The sequence below is a fragment of the Martes martes genome (genome assembly GCF_963455335.1).
Source record: "Martes martes genome assembly, chromosome: 7".
Lineage (NCBI taxonomy): Eukaryota > Metazoa > Chordata > Mammalia > Carnivora > Mustelidae > Martes > Martes martes.
Window position 1 is genome coordinate 69,267,920 of NC_137894.1, and position 21,154 is coordinate 69,289,073.

Below are 21,154 nucleotides of genomic sequence, written 5' to 3' on the forward strand. Positions count from 1 at the left end.
GGGATACAAAGAATTATAAACTATGGTTGAGATTTCTTCTAGTTTTTTGTAAGACTGGTTCAATGTTTAAAAATCAATTAATGTAATCTATCATATTAGTAGGCTAAAGAAGAAAGATCACAGATAAATCAGTAGGTGCAGAAAATGCTTCAAGGTTTACCATAAAGCAACAGTAATCAAGACCATATGGTACCAGCAAAAGAACAGACGAACAGATCAGTGGATTAGAGTCTAGAAATGGGTCTACACCAATGTAGTCAACTGATCTTTGACAAAGGAGCAAAGATAATTCAGTGGAGAAAGATTAGTCTTTCCAAAAAATAGTGTGAGAACAATTGGACATTCAGAAGCAGAAAAATCAATTTAGACACAGGTCTTTAGCAACAGTTAATTCAAAATGGATCATAGACCTAAATATAAAATCTGAAACTCTGGAAGATGAGAAAGCAGGGAATCTCGTTGACATTTTTTTATGCGTTTTTACACATAACAGCAAAAGTACAATCCATGAAAGCAAAACATGAGTTGGAATTTATTAAAATTAAAAGCTTATGCTCTGCAAAAGACCCCATTCGGGGAATGAAAAACTAAGCCCCAGACTGGAAGAAAATACAGGCTAAACACATATCTGGTAAAATAACTTGCATTCTAGATACAGACAACTCTTCAAAACTCAGTAGTAAGAGAACCACCCAATTGAAAAGTGGGCAAAAGAGCTAAAGAGACACCTCGTCAAAGAAAATATACAGATGAGAAAAAGTTTAACATCCTGTATCATTAGGGAATCGCAAATTGAAACAATGAGATGCCGGCTAAAATCCCAGACACTGACAATACCAAATACAGATGATGTCAAACAGGACCTCTCAGAATTCAGGAACTCCCAACGGAATTCCTTCACTGCTGGTAAGAATACAAATTGGTGCAGTCACTTTGGGAAGTGTCTTACCATAAGATCAAGCAATCTCTTGGGTATTTACCCAACAAAGTTAAAAACTTAGGTCTACACACAAACCTGCAGGCAAATATCTATAGCTCCCTTATTCATTAACTGCGAAAGACTGGAAGCAATCAAGATGTCCTTGAAAGGTGAAAGGACAAACCAGGATATTCATAGATGGAATATTCAGTGACTTTAAAAAAATGAGTTAGCAAGCAAAAAAAAAAGATATAAAAGAACTTTAATGCACATTGCGCAGTGAAAGAGGACAATCTGAAATGGCTGCATCGAGTAGGATTCCAACTATAGGACATTCCAGGGAAGGCAGTAGAAAGATCCGTGGTTACCAGGGATTGGGGGAAACGGGAAGAAAGAATAGGTGAACACAGGGGACTTGCGGGGCAACAAGACTATTCTGTATGATTCTGTAATGGACACACAAATCTGCTAAAACCCACTGACTGGTACAGCACAAAGGTGAAGTGTAATATAATCCACAGACTTTAGTGAATGCATCAGTACTGGTTCATTAGTAGGAACAAATATCACACGAATGCAAAATGTTAGTAAGGGAAACGGAGTGGGGAAGGGAGTAATGGAAACTCTAGTATTGATTGGCTCACTTTTTTTTTTTTTGGAAACCTAAAACTTGTAAAAATGTATTAGAAACTTTTTAAAAACTAAAAATTGTGACGTATGGCAGATGACTGTAAAGCAATAGCTCAAAGAAGGTGGCAGCTACTGCAAAAGTCTGAATTTCAGTTTCAGAATTCTATTCTCTTGCAGATGGACTGAATTGGCTGGTACTACTTTAGGAAAACAGATACAAAGGTGGAGAAGAGGCAACACGCACAGGATACCATATACTAACTATATACACTGTGGTAAGTGTATGTATATATTTGCAATTTTTATCAAATTTGTGTTTCTATGTATGCAGACATCTTCCTTCCCTCACCTTGACTCCACTTAAGCACTATTCCCAGCTCAGCTCCTTCACCGGGGTCAGCAGCAAAATCATCATTTAATTCAGTAAGCGAGAAAAGGTACGGTCACGTTAGCTCTTACCCAACTACATCCCAATGCTGAGTGCCTTCTGTCAGGCTCACCACTGTGTCCCATTTTCTAGAATGATTTCAGCTACAGAAAAGTACTCAGTAAATATCTGTGAATAAAGGAACAGCCTAGTGTCTTAAAAATTCTTTTAACAGGGGCGCCTGGGTGGCTCAGTCGTTAAGCGTCTGCCTTCAGCTCGGGTCATGATCCCAGGGTCCTGGGATCGAGCCCCACATGGGGCTCCCTGCTCAGCGGGAAGCCTGCTTCTCCCTCTTTCACTCCCGTGCTTGTGTTCCCTCTCTCGCTGTCTCTCCCTCTCTCTCTGATAAATAAATAAAATCTTAAAAAAAAAAAATTCTTTTAACGGTCAAACATTTACTCACATTTAAAGTAAGTGGTTAAAAATACTGTTAAAGAAGGCCAGACCAAACTAAGGTAAAACTCTAACAAATAACATTTATTTTTCTTTTACATATGTATTTCACAGCCCAAACATCACATCGCCTCCAGAGAAAGGTGCTTTTATGCCATTATATTTTTACTATTTACCACACAGGCATTAAACATTCTCATTAACATGATGAGATAATTTGCTGGTAAACATTTAAACACACAGACATTGGTTTCAATATCTCAAGAACATTTTTTGGTCATAACCAAGGAGGTACATCAAAATATGACAACATTGGCTAATAATTTATAAGCAAATAATATTTTAACTCTGCATAGTTTATACAATAGGCTGTGGTAATAAATAATATCACCGATCTCATCAACTATTAACTGGCCACAAAAAGCCTAACATTCATTTAAATTATGATATGAAATGCTCTATTGGTGTAGTTTCAACATAGCCTTAAATGTGGGGGGTGTTTAACCCTGAAAGAAAAAGTACTAAACTGGTATGTTCGGTCAACTACAAATATGTCATGTTCACATATTACATTCCTAACATGAAGGCAGATATTTAAATAGAAAAACTAGCAGTCCAAAAAATGTGAGTGTGCAAATCGTAAGGAAAAACGTTGCATTTAAATTTGCACTCATTTGCAAGTTACAGTACTAGCTCAGTAAAAACACTAACAGGAAAAATAATCAGCAGGAAAGAATGGAAATGACCTCTCCCAGCACAGAACTGGTCCCTGCACGCTGCGCCACAGCTCAGAAAGGGCTTCTGGTGATCTAGACCTTCTCACACCCTGTGACTATCCTTCCCTGAACACAGGAGCCTGCGGGCATGCTTTCATCAGTGGTAAGACTAGGAAGAAAAACCTGAATCAGCAACATTTTCCTCCTCAATTTGGTATAAAGGTCCTTTCCATTATTATAACTTACTAACATGCTTTCTAACCTCAAATGCTTTCTGAATCAGGTTTACTAAATGCTGTAAAGAATAGCTACCCTTCATACAACACTAGGGTTTTGTTTTGTTTTAAAGTATGTCAGCGTGAAAATAAGGTACATGCAGTCAGTCTACCAACCTGTATGGGCAACTCTCAGCTGGGGTCAGTCTCAGATTCTACAACAGGGATTCTCTCCATTGTTTTCAGTGTGTGAACAGCTGCTTAAGAAGCAGAAATGCCTATTCGTTAAGACAGTGTATTTTCATTGAAATGTTCATAAAGCCCCAACCTTTAAGTCTACAGAATGTCGAGAATTCTGTTGGGGATGTTAAAAGCATTGGGCAACACCCTGGTTTTTAGCGTGCCATCGGCCCCACAGGAGAAGATCCGGTTGCCTGGGATGATGTCGATCTGCATGACGCCAGCCCCGAGGTTTCTGAATATGGACTGCTTAGCGTGCTCATTTTTGAACGAATGAATCAGGCCATGGCCTGTCAGTCTCCAAACCTGGTGGAAAGGATAGTAAAAACACAAAGGGTAAGGTCGCTAGATAAGAGAAAGAAAGAGACGAAAGATCAACTAGTGCAGTGGGGTTTCTGTTCCCCAGTCTTGACAGCACACCTAGATAATATCCAGCACCTTCCAACTTCTTGTACTGACTCACCTTTATGTTACCTTCTGCTGACCCTGTAGTAAAATACTCCTCACAGGGGTCCAGAGCCAGAGCCTTAATAGCGGAGTCATGTGCCTGGAATGTGTGAATCAGCTGTCTCTGCCTGATGTCAAAAATGCAGATGCAGCCTTTCCTACCTCCAGAGATTAGGAGCTGCTGCTTGGGCGCATACTGAAGGACCGTGGCGCCATGATCGTGGCATGTGAAACCTGAAGAAGGAAAACACCAGATGTCTTGCCCAGACAACGGCTATCCTGACAATTCTGGTAATGTTTAAATGCACATTTAAGTAACACAGAAATTACTGTCAAATTTTTCATTTCAATTTCTGTAATCATGACCCAAGTATTAAAAAAGATCCAATGACAGAAAAAAAAAAGGTTCTTATCCATAATCTCAATATGAAAACACATGCAGGAAGTTTAAAGGTTACGCTGCCTTGCAAGAAGCCTGTAGAAGCGAAAAGTGCAGAGGAGACCAAACTTCTCAATGATCCACTCAGCCCCACCTTAATGCCCACCAGAACAGGTTTCTGTCCTCTCCCGGTTCCTGTCCATACAGCCTCATCAGAAGTTCTTGTCAGGTAAGTCACAAATTCAACCACAGTTATGTGAAAATGACCAGCTACAAGGTAAGGAGTTAGCCTTCCCAGGATTCTCTGCATTTCAATGCCATTAAAGCCTTAAACCCAGTATGTGGTACACCTTGAACTGTTATTCAAAGAAAAACCATTTGCAGAGAAATAACTATACTTATTTCAAAAGACTGAAAAATCTTTCTATAAAAGAATCCACCTAGCTATGTTTAGCCGAAATATACTGGAGTGTGGAGCCTTCTCTCAAGACCACTGTTGAAAAAGGGATCTTTGGGACACCAGCTGGGAAAATTGTCTTAAAGGATGTATTTAAATGGCATAGTTTGCATTTCTTGTTCTTGTAAGGTTAGCTTTTATTTTATAGTTAGGTGTAATTCTTTAAAATACCTCCTTCCTTTCTACTGAGCTCAACTTTACAACTAATTGCTTAAAAGCCTTGTTAGTAGCGCCAATCTCCATATAATATTTTCCAAATAGAATATAAAGACTATTCTATGCTAGCTGGATAGTTACCTCAGCAAAATAGCCAGATATTCATTTATAACCCATGAGTAAACACTCACTGGTTGGAATAAAACCGGGAAAGCATTCCTTCATAGTGTATTAAAAATCATAGACCTTAACTCACTTACCATGAATGAGGCTGTTTCCAGGGGATATCAATGTGTCCCACAGGCATACATTTCTTACAAAGAAAACACAACAATGGTTTATGATGTGCTTTTTGTTACTGGCTTCAAGTCAAATATTTTTACTCATTGCATCTTACTATCTTTTTTGTTCACTCATATTTAGAAAGCAATGATTCTCAGCTAGGATGAGGGCAGAAGCTGGGGATACCTCTCTTCTAACATTTTATCCTTTTTGAACCGCACATTTCTGTCTCACATGGCCCCACGTGTCTCTGCCATCTCATCCCCCAAACCCTCATCTTTTCCATTACCACTCTTAATGCTATCTCTAATGCTTCTGACCCCCAGGGGTAACCACGCCAGGAAATGACAGGTGTTATTCATGGCATGTGTTGCCAATGAAAGCAGTGTCAGGTCCAAGACAGTATCTAGCGTGGTGATGGTTACAGAGTCTCAATAACCTGACCTGAGAACAGGGAGTGGGGGGGAAGCTTTACCATAAATACACCTGCTTATTGAGAGCCTAAATTACAAGTACTTGTTTTTCTCTTCTTGATAAGGAAAACTACTGAGATAAGAATTATGTAACAAAGTTTTGTATTTATGAGGTAGAAAAACCCAGTACTAAGTAAAAAAGACCATACTTTGCAGCAAGAATACCTTTCTGCTTAAAATGTGCTTATTTCTTATTATGATTCTGTCAACCTACCTATTATCATTGGACTGTCCAGATGTGGCAACTAGACTTGAAGAGGTAATAAATGCGAAGTCACTTGTGGCTTTACTGTGGCACTGCCAACTCTACAAGAAACAAAGGGCAAGTGATATTACCTAGAAGCCCAGACAAGCTGGAACCATGCACACACACAGTTCTGCTAGCAGTAGATGCGTGAACTAAGAACTGTTGTTAAACATCCAGAATAGAGAGTATGTGATAAGAAAATTAGCTATTATTTGCATATTATTTAGCTAATACCCAGTATTAGCTAAATATTTATATTTTAAAACTAGAGTAGTAAAAACATGGAATTAAAAGTTTTTTTATTTTTAGATTATCTAACAAAGGATAGGATGAACTTAACTAAGCATTTAATTACATTAAGGGCCCAAACTCAGTGTTAATGATTTCAAATACCTTTAATAAGCTTTACTTAATAATATAAATCATAATAAACAATAATAACCCAAGGAGGAAAATTCCTACATGCCCATCTTGTGGTCTTAGACTATAGTGTGAAGAACTCAAGTCCAATTAACTTTGTAACCTAAATGCAAACAATGACCTTTCCTTACCATCTCTTTCTTTCCACATGAAGACCTTTAGCAATAATAAAAAGGTCAAAAGTGGTCCTGCAAATTATCTACAGAGTTAGGGCTGCCCCAAACCACTCCTAAGGATGTTCCACAGCCGTAGGAAATGATTTATGGAGCCAGGGAGGACTCTGCTTGTTGGATCAAGTGAATGAATGGAAATTTGGAGGCAAAGACCCAGGAGAGTGTCCAGGTATGAGTGAAGCTGATTCAAAATCCCTTCCATTTTTATAAAGATGTTATGATAGTCTACAGGGCACTAATTTAAGAGAAATATCTTGTATACATATTTAAAAACATATATAGTCTAGAAAACTAAAACCAACAGACATGAAGCCTAAAGTTCTGCACAAGACAGCACTACCTCCCAGCCCTACCTGAGCCCCCACCAAGTGAAGATATGTTTTGTCTGCATCAACAGATGTTTTAATAGGGTTTGGATTAATGAATGAAGTGACCTATTGGGATTGGTTAATTTAGTAAGAAAAATGCTGGAGCAAATTAGAATACACAGTACCTGTTAGCATTTCATGTTGATTCATTTTAGGTACTACATTAAAAACCTATCAAGAAGTTAGAGTTTTCAAAGAAGTAGGACCACGTACAGGAAAGCCCTTGAACATTTTCAAATATAATGGTTATCCTTCAAGTTCTGAAAAAGCAATCTTTTCAGTTTAAATGAGGGCAATAATAGGTGCTGAGTTGTGCTGCTGGGCAGAGATGCCCCCTTCTCAACAGATCCAATGAGGGAATGTCCAATGAGATTTAGTGTCTGAAACAGACACTTTACAACAAAGCAACCTCTTTACATGCTCTGGGAATGCTGAATGTACTCACCATGTAAGGCTTAGGATTTGATGCCGTCTGGTTTACTTGCCAGATACTCAGAAAACCCTCTCCGTCCGCAACACCACACTGTAAGAATGGCATAAATGTTAAACACAGCTCCTGAGTGAGCAAACCGAAGGTGAAGTCATTGATGAAGTCACTCAAACCTCACTTAACATTCTGCCTACACCTGTTTCTATTACTGTAGTTTCTACGCAAGTCAGGCACTATAAATATCCTACAACCTTTTAAATGCTTTTCCATACCTATTTCATTTTCCTCCAAACGTCTCTAAGATAATTTAGTAAGAAACTGGAAGGTTTCTCTCAGGTGCTTGACTGTGCTTATACGTACCACCAGCACACACACTCAACAGAAAGCGCTCTTTATCATCACGGTGTTCGGTATCTTTAAATGGATAACTGATCCATACACAATTCTGAAGACCTGTGCTTTACTGGGAGCTGAGAGGGGTGTCCAAGCAGACACCAATCAACTGCCTGCCCAGCTTAAATCCAGGTCACTGGTTTGCAGGTGTAGTTTTACTAACCATCTACTCATAAATATCTTTTTCAGATGAATTTAGGAGTGAGCCCCACGAGCCAACCTTGTTGCCTTGTGAATTAAAATATAATCTGGTAACTCTTGCATTGCCCGCCTGGCGGAAACAGACAAGTTGCTGAGGTCGGGTCCACTCAAACATTCGCACACTGCCATCCTGAGCTCCTGTGAGATCTGAAACACAAAAAGAAAAGCAGAAAATAATAAATGAAAAAGCTACAGAGTTCCAACATTTCCCATTCTATTAATGAATTTCCAAATGATAGAGGCCATTTACAATGCTCTGGGTCACAAGTAAAACACTTACAGTACTGATGGACTGGGTGGGAGGTCATTCTCTTAACATTATGTAGATTCCTTTTCATAAGCTTTAAAAGAAGATAAAAGACAAATTCATTGTGTGCATCAGAGAAGAGGACACGGGAGAAGATGCTTCAGCCCAACTCTAATTCTCATAACCTTTACTCTCTTACGGCTGGATTATTACTAACATACACCCTGGACCACTTCACATAGGACAATTGTCTGAACAGGCTGCGGAAGCAGTCCCTCACTGGCATACAAACCAGGCAGATACCAAGCAGCTTCACTGAGTGATTAAGGAACTCTTCTCCAAGTGTCCTCCCTGAGCACAATGAGGAATATCTGCAGATTCTTTGGGGCAAAACATGAGAACGGGACCCTTCAACTACAGTGACTAGCAAAAACGTGATAGACACATTTCTTCAAACACCTGCAGTAGACATAACTCCTCTTTGTCTCTGCTTCACCCCTTGGTGCTGTTTGCTCATCTATAAAATGATAATGGGAGACGACAAAAGCACCACCATATAGGGTTGCTACAACAGAAGGCACGTACCTGACACAAGAGAGTCATGCTATCTTAGCTACTATTATTACAGGGTGCTAACTAGTCACTGTCCCTGATCTTTAGGATTGTTCTTAGGTCAGAGTGATTTTAACTTACTTTTGGGTGAGTCCATATCCGGAAACCATCCCTAATGGTGAATAACTTACCACACCAGCTCCAGTGCTGGTCTGCCCACTGCCCAGCCAGGGCAGAGATGATGGTGGGTGCGCCTGACTTGCTGAGTAGGACGTTGCACTGGGTTGATAAAGCGTTGTTGTGGAACCACGATAATCAATATCATCTGAACTGTGAAAGACATTCGTGCGTTACTGTGCAAGTCCCATTTTCTCTTAAGCATCTCTGTAATTGGAATTTGTGTTATGTACCCACAGGTCTTCACTTAAAAGAGTGAATAAATATCCATAAGAAAAATGTAGGTGTAATTCCTAACCCTAGGCTACTTTAGTACTGATCAGTTTCTTCCCTCTAGACAAAATGTATAAATTTAATGTTGTCTGGGGGCAATTTTACTGCTGCACAAGTTGGAACAAATGTATGTTTTGAAAGATTTAAACACAAATATTCTTTTTATCACGTATAGAAAAAATAAGGTCTTTCTAATACAGTTATCCCATGTATCAGAGTCTATATTTTAAAGAAATCTCAGTTTCAAGATTTCTTCAAGTGAGGTATTAGTGATCATCACATAAAAATGTTAAAGTAATTTTTATGATGGACTGTATCATATTACATGGTTACATCAACTCTGTAGTAATATAAGCTGACCTCAACTCTGTAGTAATATCATATGCTAACAAAACAGAAAACCCAACACAACAAGGAAAGAGGCTGTGATGCACCATTTCCCAACCACATAAAATGTCCAAGAGTCTGGAGAAAAGCAAGAGGGAGGGCAAACATGGAGGAGAAACCCCAAAATAGGACAGTGTTGCACAACACTGATGGTGCAGTATCTATAGTGTCACTGAAAAGTAAAGTTGTCTATATTGTTATCTGTAAAAATTTGCTTGTCAGGTGATAAGAAACACTAATCAGTCTAATTAATATATTGGTATATTCTACTTTTTGCTTGAATTGTCCAAATCAGCCAAATTTACTGAATACTATGTAGTTCCTGACATTTCTTGGGGGTTAAATGTCAAAGCTGTAGTTATGGCATTAGGCTTTGGAAGGGGGGAATATTCTGACTCCAACACTATGAAGAGTTCCATGTCTAATGGAAGAAGTATGGGTAATTTGTTCATTGATGTAAGAATTTTATTGGCAGCTAAACCAATTATGTCTCCTACCCAAATAAAGGGAGAGACATATATACTTTTGAAGATAATTCAAATCATGTGCATAACCATTTAATGGGTTCTTAAAACCTCTTTTTAAATGGACTACACAAGACAGACTAACCTTTTGGATTCTCTGTCATATTCTTCTCCAATCCATATATATGACTGACAGGCCAACAGAGAGGTAACATCGAGTTCTTGTACATCATGTGTTGAAGCCAAGACAATTTCATTACAGTTCGCCTGTAAAGCAGAGTCAGTAATTTAAGCAATTTCACTAAAAAAAAAAAAAAAAAGTACAATCTTTATAATGACTAATAAATGACTTTATAATGACTTTTACCTTATTAATGGAAAATGCCATGATCATATCCGATTCCTTATGAATGATTTTCGCCTTCCCACCTGGATAGCCCAGATCAGCTTCAACCTACAAAATGTTTATCAGCAGTTTCAGCTGTCATGTAGCAATGTGTGACACACACACACATTCCACAAAATTTAAAAGGACAAGAAGAAAATGTAACAGCAGCAGTAGCAAGAAAAAAGGTACCAGTAATTTTAGTATGTTGAGACTTAGCTTTGCAATTAGCTTAAATTCTCTGATGTCCTGTAATCACCCCAATTAAAAGATGTGATAAGAGGATGATACTGATTAACGGCCATCACGAAAGATGGGTAGCATAGTTTTCATTAGTATTTGTAAGAGTAGTATGCCACTTGCGTCTCTTCCAAAAGTGTGCGGACGCTGCGGTAAGAATGTGCATGCATCAGCAGGCACAGAGTGGAGGAAAAAGACAGTAAGATAAAGGAGTCATGTAAGAAATAAACATTTTAAAATAGGGTGCTAAGACAGGAATAAGGAAAGTTGGAAAGAACAGTTAGAAAGGGACAAAGGAGATGGATGAGAAGAAGGTGCGCTGGCTTAGGGTCAAAGGTGAGGGGCAGGAAAGAAGATGCAGACGCAGAAGGTCCTCCTTTCAAGGAGGAAAGATAAAACCACCATGTCTAAGAACAGATGGAAAGGGGAAGATGTGAAGATGCAGCGGGAAGGAAAGAGAAGCATCAATGCTTAGGAAGAGCAAGTTGGGGACGGTGGAGAATTTCCTACCCGAGGCCACTGAGGTGTATGGGAGCATTGAGTATTCTGATTAGCCAACATGGTTAGTATTAGAGATGAAGGTTAGCTCCTTGAACTCTGAGAACGAGTGAGGTCCAAGAGCATTGGATACTACCTTGCTGCGGGAATCTTCCACTATGCAGTTTTGTTTGACCTGTTCCACATGTTCTTCTACAGACTAAGTAACACCACACCGTCACAAACACAAAACACATGCATGAAACGAAATCATAAAGAGAATGAAAAATTTCACATTGAAATGGTCAATCCATAACTTAAAGATGGTAAAAAATTAATGTGTAAACTTTCCTTTTAAAAGCACAAAATCAAGAAAGAAAAACTGAGTGAATTTAGAATTTTTAGGATTAGCTTGTCAATTCATGGAATTTATCAAATTCACAAGTACCAAAGTCCTATTTAGTGATTTAAAAAGATGAACCACTCTTACTGAGTGGACAGTTTTGATAATTGTTCCATATTTCTGAACTCAGTGACCAGTTTTTATTTTGTCTGAACAGCTTTAACACTTTTTCAATTTTTTCCTTTAATGAAAAATTTTCAGCAGATGTGTGCTATTCAGTACAACAGCCATTAACCATATATGACCATTTAAAGAAAATTCAGTCACACTAGGTGCATTTCAATTGCCCCATAACCACATGTGGCTGCTATTATATAAAACAAAAATTTTCATTATCACAGAAAGTTCTATTGGATAGCACTGGACAAGATAGTAATTCCATTCAGTAATTTGAAATTCAAAAGGTACAAAAGGGTACACAATAAAAATTCTTCCTCCCATTCCAACTCCCACCATGTACTTCCCATCTGTGGAGCCAACAAATGCTTACACAGCATTTTAAGAAATGTTCAATTTATCTTTATCCCATCCCCCTCTTCATGGAGATCCTCCCTCTGCTGGTAGAAAATTTGAAAACACACAGCGTGGGCTGCTGATCCCAAAAACACAGAGACAAAGGGGCATAAAGAGGGAGAGGCTTAGTTGAAAAAGAGAAACCTGAGAGAACAGATCTTGAAGGACAAAACTGAGGGTCCCGGCAACCTAGACCCCTGGCTTCCCACAGCACTCCAGGCTCTGAGAATACAACCAAACCACCACTACAAACCATATGAAAATTAAAATATATTTTCAGTGAAACATTACATTTTATCATTTGAAGAACTAAACACTCAAAAAAAATTGATCCTTCAGTGAACTGGCTTTCTGGGAATAAATAAGAGAGTCCTAACTGAGCAAGTGTCTTTTATGTTAAATCTATTTTTTAGATTTCTAGATCTTATTCTATGGAATTTGGACTCAGCATCACTACAAGAAATACTGTAAACAGTAGACTGAATGAAAGAGAAGAATTTGGTTCTGTGATTTCTTAACAAACCCTAATAAACACACCAATGATTTCAATATCATCTGGATCTTGTTATCAAAAAAAGCTTCTAAGACTCCAAAGAATTACCACAGCTCATTTCCCCTACTTCTTCATTTAGGTACATAATTTTAAATCCATACAGAAAATAAATGACTATTCACAAGGGCTGACCACAATTACCATCTAGATATGGGCGACTCATGAAAACAATGAGTTGGGTAGGTTCTGCCAATCCAAGTACGGGGGGAAAACAGAGACACAGTTATACATTTTAACTTGGGAAAATGAACCATGTAAGTTTTTGCTTTCCTAAGTGAAATATAATTCACTACTCTTTTCTCAGAGATTTTATTTGCCAAATCTTTAATCTCATTTGATACTCTACTCTGAGCACTGACTTTCACCTCACTGAGTAGCCAAATGGACTGATATGCTCATATAACAGATCTGTGCACCCCTCATTTTATAAGGAAGAGATAACTTTAGGTTCTCAAGTTCCAGGCTCTCAAATTCCTGATTCGTCTTGAACTCTGTATTGCATTACATTGTTAATTTATAATTAGCCTAAAAATCGCTGTGCAATGCAGGACCTCTGCCTCACTTTGTAAAAGCAAATTTCCTTCATCTCTGTATTTTTGTAGTTTATTCTCTGTCACAAAATTATTCTGAATTTCTTGCTTCTAAAGTTTATCCTGTTCATTTCTAAGTGCTAAATATGTTAGATGCTTTTAAAGGGCTATGTTAGCTTTCCAATTAAATGATATTCAAAAATTATAATATAGGGTATAGTCATTTATATATTAAATTACTCAAATCATCCATCACAATATTTATTATTTGTAAACACCCAACAGCAAGTATTGCACAGGAAGGACCAATTTTCACTTGGTTATACATGATTTACCAAGGGACCCATGTTGCTTCACTGTTCTAAAATGAAAATTATAAGATTTTATCTTGTAAAAGAAAGACACTGTAGTTTGGCAAACTATTACCCATAAGGTATGAAAGATAATATGTTCCAACCAAAAAGTAAATCAAGCACTGACTTCATTAGAAACGTTAAAACTAAACAAAAACTACAACAGAAAATTTTTTTTTCAAAATACCTCACTCTGTTTTCTTTTCTTCGTGAAAATATATCTAATAAATGTCTCTTGAAGGACTTCTTGTTTAACAAGGAAATGCCAGAGTCGTTTGACTGGGAGTGCAGAAGAATCCCGGGATCTATTAGAAAAAATTTACATATTTTCTTTTACTCTGTAGAAAATATTCTTCATATTTACAGAAACTTAAAAAAAAAAACCCTCCACTATCTATTGCAAATAAGTTCTATCGCTAAGCTCAACAAAGTTTCATAATTTATTTCTCTTAATTTTTAGTTCTTTTATTTTTTTTATTTTAGTTTTTTAAAAGATTTTATTTATTTACTTGACAGGTGGAGATCACAAGTAGGCAGGAAAGCAGGCAGAGAGAGAGGGAGAAGCAGGCTCCCCGCTGAGCAGAGAGCCCGATGTGGGGCTCGATCCTAGGACCCTGGGATCATGACCTGAGCCGAAGGCAGAGGCTTTAACCCATTGAACCACCCAGGTGCCCCAATTTTTAGTTCTTTTAAAAATCATTCCTTCGGGGCGCCTGGGTGGCTCAGTGGGTTAAAGCCTCTGCCTTCAACTCGGGTCATGATCCCAGGGTCCTGGGATCGAGCCCCACATCGGGCTCTCTGCTCAGCGGGCTTCCTCCTCTCTCTCTGCCTGCCTCTCTGCCTACTTGTGATCTCTGTCTGTCAAATAAATAAATAAAATCTAAAAAAAAAAAATCATTCCTTCATCTAGCAATTAATTCTCTAATTACAGTTTCTCTGAATGAACAGGTTGAGCTGAGAGTCAAAAGAAGTTCTTATTATTCTCTTTTTAAATTATACTGTAGGGTTGGTTCTGTTGGTTACATAAATCACCAATAAATATAAAGTCATAGATTTCATTTTTAATAGTCCAACTGAAAAACCTTGCTCTTTCAAGCTTATCAGCAATACTCTGAATTATGGGACAGGTGCCTCACAAAAAGCATGCTGCTTCTCCAAAGGACAGGCAGGAGGGCAGGTAGAAGTTCAAAACATCAGTAAAAAACCTTAATGTATTTACTGTTAAATTACTGCCAAAATGTCAGTAGCACCTTGTTTGTATATGGGGATTATTATTCCAAAATATTTCCATAAAAGTTCTTAAAATAATGGCAAAAATATAATAAATGGTTTTTTTCTGATTATAAAAGCAATAAGTCTATTGAATTCACAGGTAATGCTGTGAAAAATATTTCTATCCAGATTTCTAATGTTTTCCTTATCACATACTGCTAGAAAGAGAACTGCAGTTTCAGAGTTATGGATGTTTTTATATAAACATAATATGGGTACATTTTGCCAAACTATCTTTTGGGCAAGTTAAACCAGGCTATATTCTCATGAGTATTATGACAGTACCCTTACTTGAATGGAGTATTTTCCGGCTCTAGCATTGCTTTATTTCGAAGAACAGCTGGTCCGGCTCCCACTGAAAGGTCAGTTGGGTATGTGTTGATATAGTTAGGGGGTGGACCTTCAAACTGATCCATTTTCTCTTGCAAGATCTGTTCCCAGTTCTCCAAGTTTTTAATCACAGCAATACCTAATGGTGATGTCACAGGCAACTCTAAAAGGTGATAGAAAATGTCATCTTATTTTGATTTAAAAAAATGGTGACTGTCATCCACATATTTTAAAAATCTGAATTTTTAGAGCCAACACCTCTGAAAACACAAATAAACCTGAAAATGTTAATCTTATACCATTTGGACTCTTAGTGCTTTTAACAAAACAGAAGGCCCACTCTCTAAAATGAACTGAGAAAATGCGTAGCTTCTCTAGTCTGATTTCTTGTTTTTTCTTTCAATCCTATGGGTAAACAGTGGTTCTTGCTATGAATTAAAATCATAGACTGGGGTCTAAGAAACACAAGACCTCATAAAATCTTTAATTTTTAGTACCTAATGCTCTTTTATGTAGATTTTCATGAAGAGAAACTTGATGCTACTTTATTATATTTAAGAATATTAATTACTTACCAGAGAATTCCAACCCAGCAATGGGAAAGAAATTCTTGACATTGTGAAGTACTAGCTTAACCATTGTCAAATGCAGAAGAGCCCAGCTGTTCAAGGAAAACAAACAAACAAACAAATTCTCCTTCACTGAAAATAACACCGAGAAGCACAGTAATGATTCCTGTCAATTGTTTAGCCCAATCTCCAACCCAGAAAAAAAAAGCTGTTTTTTTTTCTGACAACTTGAACCTTTGTAGTCTCCGAAAATAGAAAATATTAACAATATATCACACTTACAATATCTGAAAATTACCTAATGGAAAAAGATTTACCACACAGTCACATGGAATCTAAGAGCATATCAATGAATATATATTAAGGTCTAATAGCACAGAGACAAATTATGTATTTTTCTCACTAAAAGTGTTTGTTTCCACTCTATATAGAAGCTACTCTTTAAAACTAGATGTTAAAGAAATACTCTATTGTTGAGAAATTTACCTCAAAGATACAGAATTAGTAACCTGAAAATATTAGTCAGTTCTTATATAAATTCATGAAAATATTACTTAAAATTACGAACATCAGGATTTTTTTATTAAAAAAAAGAGTGAACCTTTTTTTACCTATAAGAATTTGGATCTTGGTGCTCTTGTATTTGTGTATCTGAGAAAAAAGCATCATCTTCTTCTTCATCACTATGAATGCTTTCATCAGAATCATATATAACACCGCTATCAGACAAAGGGAGAAATGGCTGCAAGAAAAGGTAAAGTTATTTTTAAATATATAGTTGGGTTGTCTTTGCCCTAACCTAATATTGAATATTTTAAGTGCTCTCTAAGCAAATATTTCCTTTCACAAGTGATACTAGACCTAGAGAGGTCAAGAAAACTAGGCAAAACTCTCAGATTCCATAAAATAACTGACAGCTAGCTACACAGAAATACTTCTACAGGGGTGCCTGGGTGGCTCAGTGGGTTAAAACCTCTGCCTTTGGCTCGGGTCATGGTCTCAGGGTCCTGGGATTGAGCCCCGCATCGGGCTCTCTGCTCAGCAGGGGGCCTGCTTTCTCCTCTCTCTCCGCCTGCCTCTCTACTTGTGATCTGTCAAATAAATAAATAAAATCTTTAAAAAAAAAGAAATTCTTCTACAGTATTAATTATAATAGCCAGGTTATGCAAGCAACCTCAATGTCACTGATAGATGAATATATAAAGAAGATATGCACACACAGAGAGAAATATTACTCAGACATGAAAAAGAATGAGATCTTGCCAGTTGTGACAACATGGATGACCTGCAGGACATTATGCTAAGTGAAATGAATCAGAGAAAACAAATACTAGATGATTCATTTATATATAGAATCTAAAAAACAAACTGGGGTGCTGGGTGGCTCAGAGAGTTAAGTGGCTGACTTGGGCTCAGGTCATGATCTCAGGGTCCTCCGCTTGAGCCCCACTCAGCAGGGAGTCTGCTTCTCCCTCTGCCCCTCCCTCTGCTCATGTGCACTTTCATTCTCTCTCTAAAATAAATAAAATCTTTTTAAAAAAATAAATAAAAATAAAAAACAAATGAAGAACAGAAACAGAATCATACAGAGAAAAAAACTGGTGGTTGCCAGAGGGGTGGGAGATGGGCAACATAGGTGAGGGGTAAAGAGGTACAAACTTCCAGTTATAAAATAAATAATACACAGGGATGAAAAGTGCACCATAAGGGAATATAGTCAAAATACTGTAAAAATGTGTATGGTGACAGCTGATGACTATACTTACTGCGGTGAGCACAACACAGTGTGTACAACTGCGGAATCACTGTGTTGCACACCTGAAACTAGTATAACATCCTATGTCAACTACACTTCAATAAAAAATAAGACGCATGTCACAGAAATATTAAAAATCAAGTGTTTTTCTTAAGTATCAACATAACTAGTTAGAAAAGTCTAAAGAAACATAAATACCAAAGGAGAAACTTTATGAAAACTGTCAGAGAGCTATAGTGAAGGAAATCTAATTCTAAATTCTAAAAGCTATATATGGACACTGAGACATGTAAAACTATAATTCATAAAAAAAAACTATAATTCTTTACAAAGCAATTTATAGGTTTTAAGTTAATTGTAATAAAAATCTCCCTGGGGGGGGGGGCACCTGGGTGGCTCAGTTGGTTAAGCATCTGCCTTTGGCTCAGGTCATGATCCCAGGGTCCTGGGATCGAGTCCCGGATGGGGCTCCTTGCTCAGTGGGAAGATTGCTTCTTCCTCTGCCCCCTCCCCACACTTGTGCTTGTTCTGTCTGATGAAAAAAATCTTTAAAAAATAAAAAAATTTAAAAAAATCCACCCACCTCCTCTTGCTCTAATTTCATGGTGACTAAAAGAACTACTGATAATGACATGAAAGGAACCTAGATGGCAGATACAAGTACTCCAGTCACTAGAAAACCATGACGCTGATTACATGTTAATAAATCTGACTTCTTTTTATTTTTTTTTAAGATTTTATTTATTTATTTGACAGACAGAGATCACAAGTAGGCAGAGAGGCAGGCAGAGAGAGAGGAGGAAGCAGGCTCCCTGTTGAGCAGAGAGCCCAATGCGGGACTCGATCCCAGGACCCTGGGATCATGACCTGAGCCAAAAGCAGAAGCTTTAACCCACTGAGCCACCCAGGTTCCCAATAAATCTGACTTCTGTTTTAGACCTAAATCCCATATAATTTTCATTTGTTTCATCCATATCAAGTATTTGATCATCATCAAGTATCTGATCATCTCTGAATGACTATTCAGTTTCTGGACTTGAGAAATTAAATATCCCAATTATAGTTGTTCAGGGCGCCTGGCTGGCTCAGTCGGTTAAGCATCTGCCTTTGGTGCAGGTCATGATCCTCGGGTCCTGTGATTGAGTCCTGCATCAGGCTCTGCACTCAGTGGCAAGTCTGCTACTCCCTCTCTCTCTGCCCCTCTCCTCCCACTCATGCTCTCTTGCTGGCTGCTCTCTCTCAAATAAAAAAAATCTTTGAAAAAACAGAAATAAAAAGCAGTATTCAAACCACAAGCTGCCTCGTCATTCCTATGTGGTGCTTACATAAGAATTAATATAATAAACACATACAAAGCTTGTGCTCCTCACACCCCTTACCTTTGCAACAAAATAATCCCACATACTAAGTTCAGGAGGAATAAATTTTTCTTTGTAAGATGGTCTCTCTGCAGGCACTGGTGGTGGGGTAGCATCTTTTACAGGTCTTCCAGGGACAAGCATTCGCATGTTAAATCTCCTACGGTGTTTATCTATGTCTTCAGAAGGAACAGGAGGTGCTGAATAAAGACAGAAGAGGAAAAAAACCCAGCATTTATTTTCCCATTATTAATTCAAAGAGTTAATGTCCACTTTTCAGCCTACTCTTGCGATGTTTTAATTTAGACTAAATGACTTCTATCTGTGCTTCTGAACTTTCTATTTTCCAGCCATCATGGCAGAGATGCAGAGGAAGGCAGAGCATCAAAGGATATCTTGCCATGAAGCAGCCTGTGCGCTGCACAAAATAGGGATTAAAGTATTTGTATGTACAATGCATCAAATAAATGGCATATTCATTAATGCTGGAGAGATTATTTCTGGCCATGCTGTTCAAGAAAGATTCACTGAAGATGTAGGGTGTAAAGCACGCCTTTAAAAAAGAAGGCAGAAGCTCAATGTGAAAAGAAGGAACAACAGAAACCAGTGACTAAAGGTTTGGATGAATGAGGATAACAGAGAATAAACTAGAGTAAGCACTATAAAGAAAGTTATTTAAAATGGAGCCAGGAGGACACTGAGGAAGTGGGGTTTATGCATGTCCTGCCCCCAGTTCTCATAACTGCCAGTGAACTCCACTAAAAGTCAAGGCATCTGCTGCATTTAGAATGGACATAAATGGACTTTTCACGTAGCATTAGTCCTAGCAACTAATCACCTACATATTAGGGTAACGTAGCTTTACCAGCACCAATCACATCTCCTTCAAAACAACTTATGTACATTCCCTCTTTCCTCCTTAAAAACTGTAGCCCCCTTGTCCTCCAGAGCATGTTTTCAATTTCGGTCAACTCTGTGTCTCCCAGACTACAATTCCAAAGAACAGAAATAAACGCACACATTTTATTTTGCAGCTTGCAATTCTGTCTTTCTTTTTTACCTAGTTGACAAGAAGTAAACTACTTTTGCCCAACAGGCAGTGGGGAGGGGAATAACAAGAACAGTCAGAGTCAGGACAGACCAGGGCTGCGGATGTGAAGCTGGGAGCTTATTCTATGGGCGATCCTCACTAACACTTCCTGAGCTAGTCAGAGGGTGAGGCACGGTTTGCTCCGTCAACCAGAGAGAAGATGGAGGATGATCACCTCAGGAGGGCGAACTAGTACGGTGGGCGGTCAAGACTGAGAAGCGTTAGATAAAAGGAACACATAAAGCAAACACCTAATTGTACAGGGGAAGGCCAGAAAGTAGAAGTCAACCCACTCCTCTCTTAAAACTCATTACAGGAAATCATAATTCTAAAATATTTTATTTATTTGAGAGAGAGAGAGAACACACAAGTAGTGGGGAGGGGCAGAGGGAGAATCAGAGTCCTCCTTGATGAGTAGGGTGTCTGGCTTCTTTCACTTAGCGTATTTTTGAGCTTCCTGCTGGTTGTAGCATATATGAGTGCTTTGCTCCTTTTTAATGGCTGAGTAACACTCCATTTCTGTATATACCACACCTGGTGTATCCACTCATTCTGATGGTAACCCACAACTATCTTTCAAGTGGACTACTTCAATAGCCCCCCTCTTTTATTCTTGTTGTATAGTCTGTTCTCTATACAGCAACCAGAGTAGGCCCAGTGAAAATTTAAATCAGATTAGGTCACTCCTGCCAGTAATTTCCTATCTTTCTTTAAAACAACAACTGAAGTCTTTACCATCATCCACGAAATCCTAAATGACCTTGCCTCCAGCTTGTTGTGTTACCCTATCTCTGTCCAAATTCCCCCAGCTCAAGACAGCCACTCTGGCCTCCTCTGTAGTTCCTGGAAAAGGCCAAACTCATTCATTCCTCCCTTAACCATCTGCCTGAAAGGCTCTGGCCCCTGATACCTGTCTGGCATGATCCCTGACTTCCCCAGAACTCTGCTCAGTCATCAGAAACGTGTTTTATGACCACTCCAGGCTGTTCTTACGTGCTTTACTTCATCACTTGCCACCTACTCTGCTGTATTTTTATCAAAGTTCTTATCATAACTGAAATATTATTTATTTGTTAATTTTCTTACTGTGAATTTCCTTCCACTAGATGTAAGCTCCAAGAAGGTAAGGGATTTGTCTGTGTTATTCACCCCAAAGCCTAGAACACTGCTTGGTATGCAGTAGGTTTTAAGTGAATGCACATAATGTGCACTCAGAGGTTTTAAGTATTAATTCATTCGATGAATGAATTACCATGAAA

The 21,154-nt window shown here is 38.2% G+C and overlaps 1 protein-coding gene across 8 annotated transcripts in view; it reads right to left on the reverse strand.

The window, feature by feature from the left end:
* Positions 1-2,433: 2,433 nt before the first annotated feature.
* The window catches only part of DMXL2 (Dmx like 2), a gene marked incomplete at both ends in the record, with an annotated part of 156,026 nt that continues 137,305 nt past the window's right edge, over positions 2,434-21,154 (reverse strand). For 4 of the 8 annotated variants that reach the window (XM_080809428.1, XM_080809427.1, XM_080809424.1 and 1 more), the window contains 15 exons: positions 2,434-3,846; positions 4,004-4,221; positions 5,240-5,292; positions 5,949-6,040; positions 7,388-7,465; positions 7,986-8,113; positions 8,247-8,307; positions 8,957-9,095; positions 10,212-10,333; positions 10,434-10,520; positions 13,708-13,825; positions 15,084-15,285; positions 15,698-15,783; positions 16,303-16,433; positions 18,827-19,005. In XM_080809428.1, coding sequence (XP_080665554.1) covers positions 3,637-3,846; positions 4,004-4,221; positions 5,240-5,292; positions 5,949-6,040; positions 7,388-7,465; positions 7,986-8,113; positions 8,247-8,307; positions 8,957-9,095; positions 10,212-10,333; positions 10,434-10,520; positions 13,708-13,825; positions 15,084-15,285; positions 15,698-15,783; positions 16,303-16,433; positions 18,827-19,005 — 1,904 coding nt within the window. Of the gene's footprint in view, positions 3,847-4,003; positions 4,222-5,239; positions 5,293-5,948; positions 6,041-7,387; positions 7,466-7,985; positions 8,114-8,246; positions 8,308-8,956; positions 9,096-10,211; positions 10,334-10,433; positions 10,521-11,325; positions 11,389-13,698; positions 13,826-15,083; positions 15,286-15,697; positions 15,784-16,302; positions 16,434-18,826; positions 19,006-21,154 lie in introns of those variants that run through there. The other 4 variants (XM_080809422.1, XM_080809421.1, XM_080809425.1 and 1 more) reach the window with 3 other exon arrangements.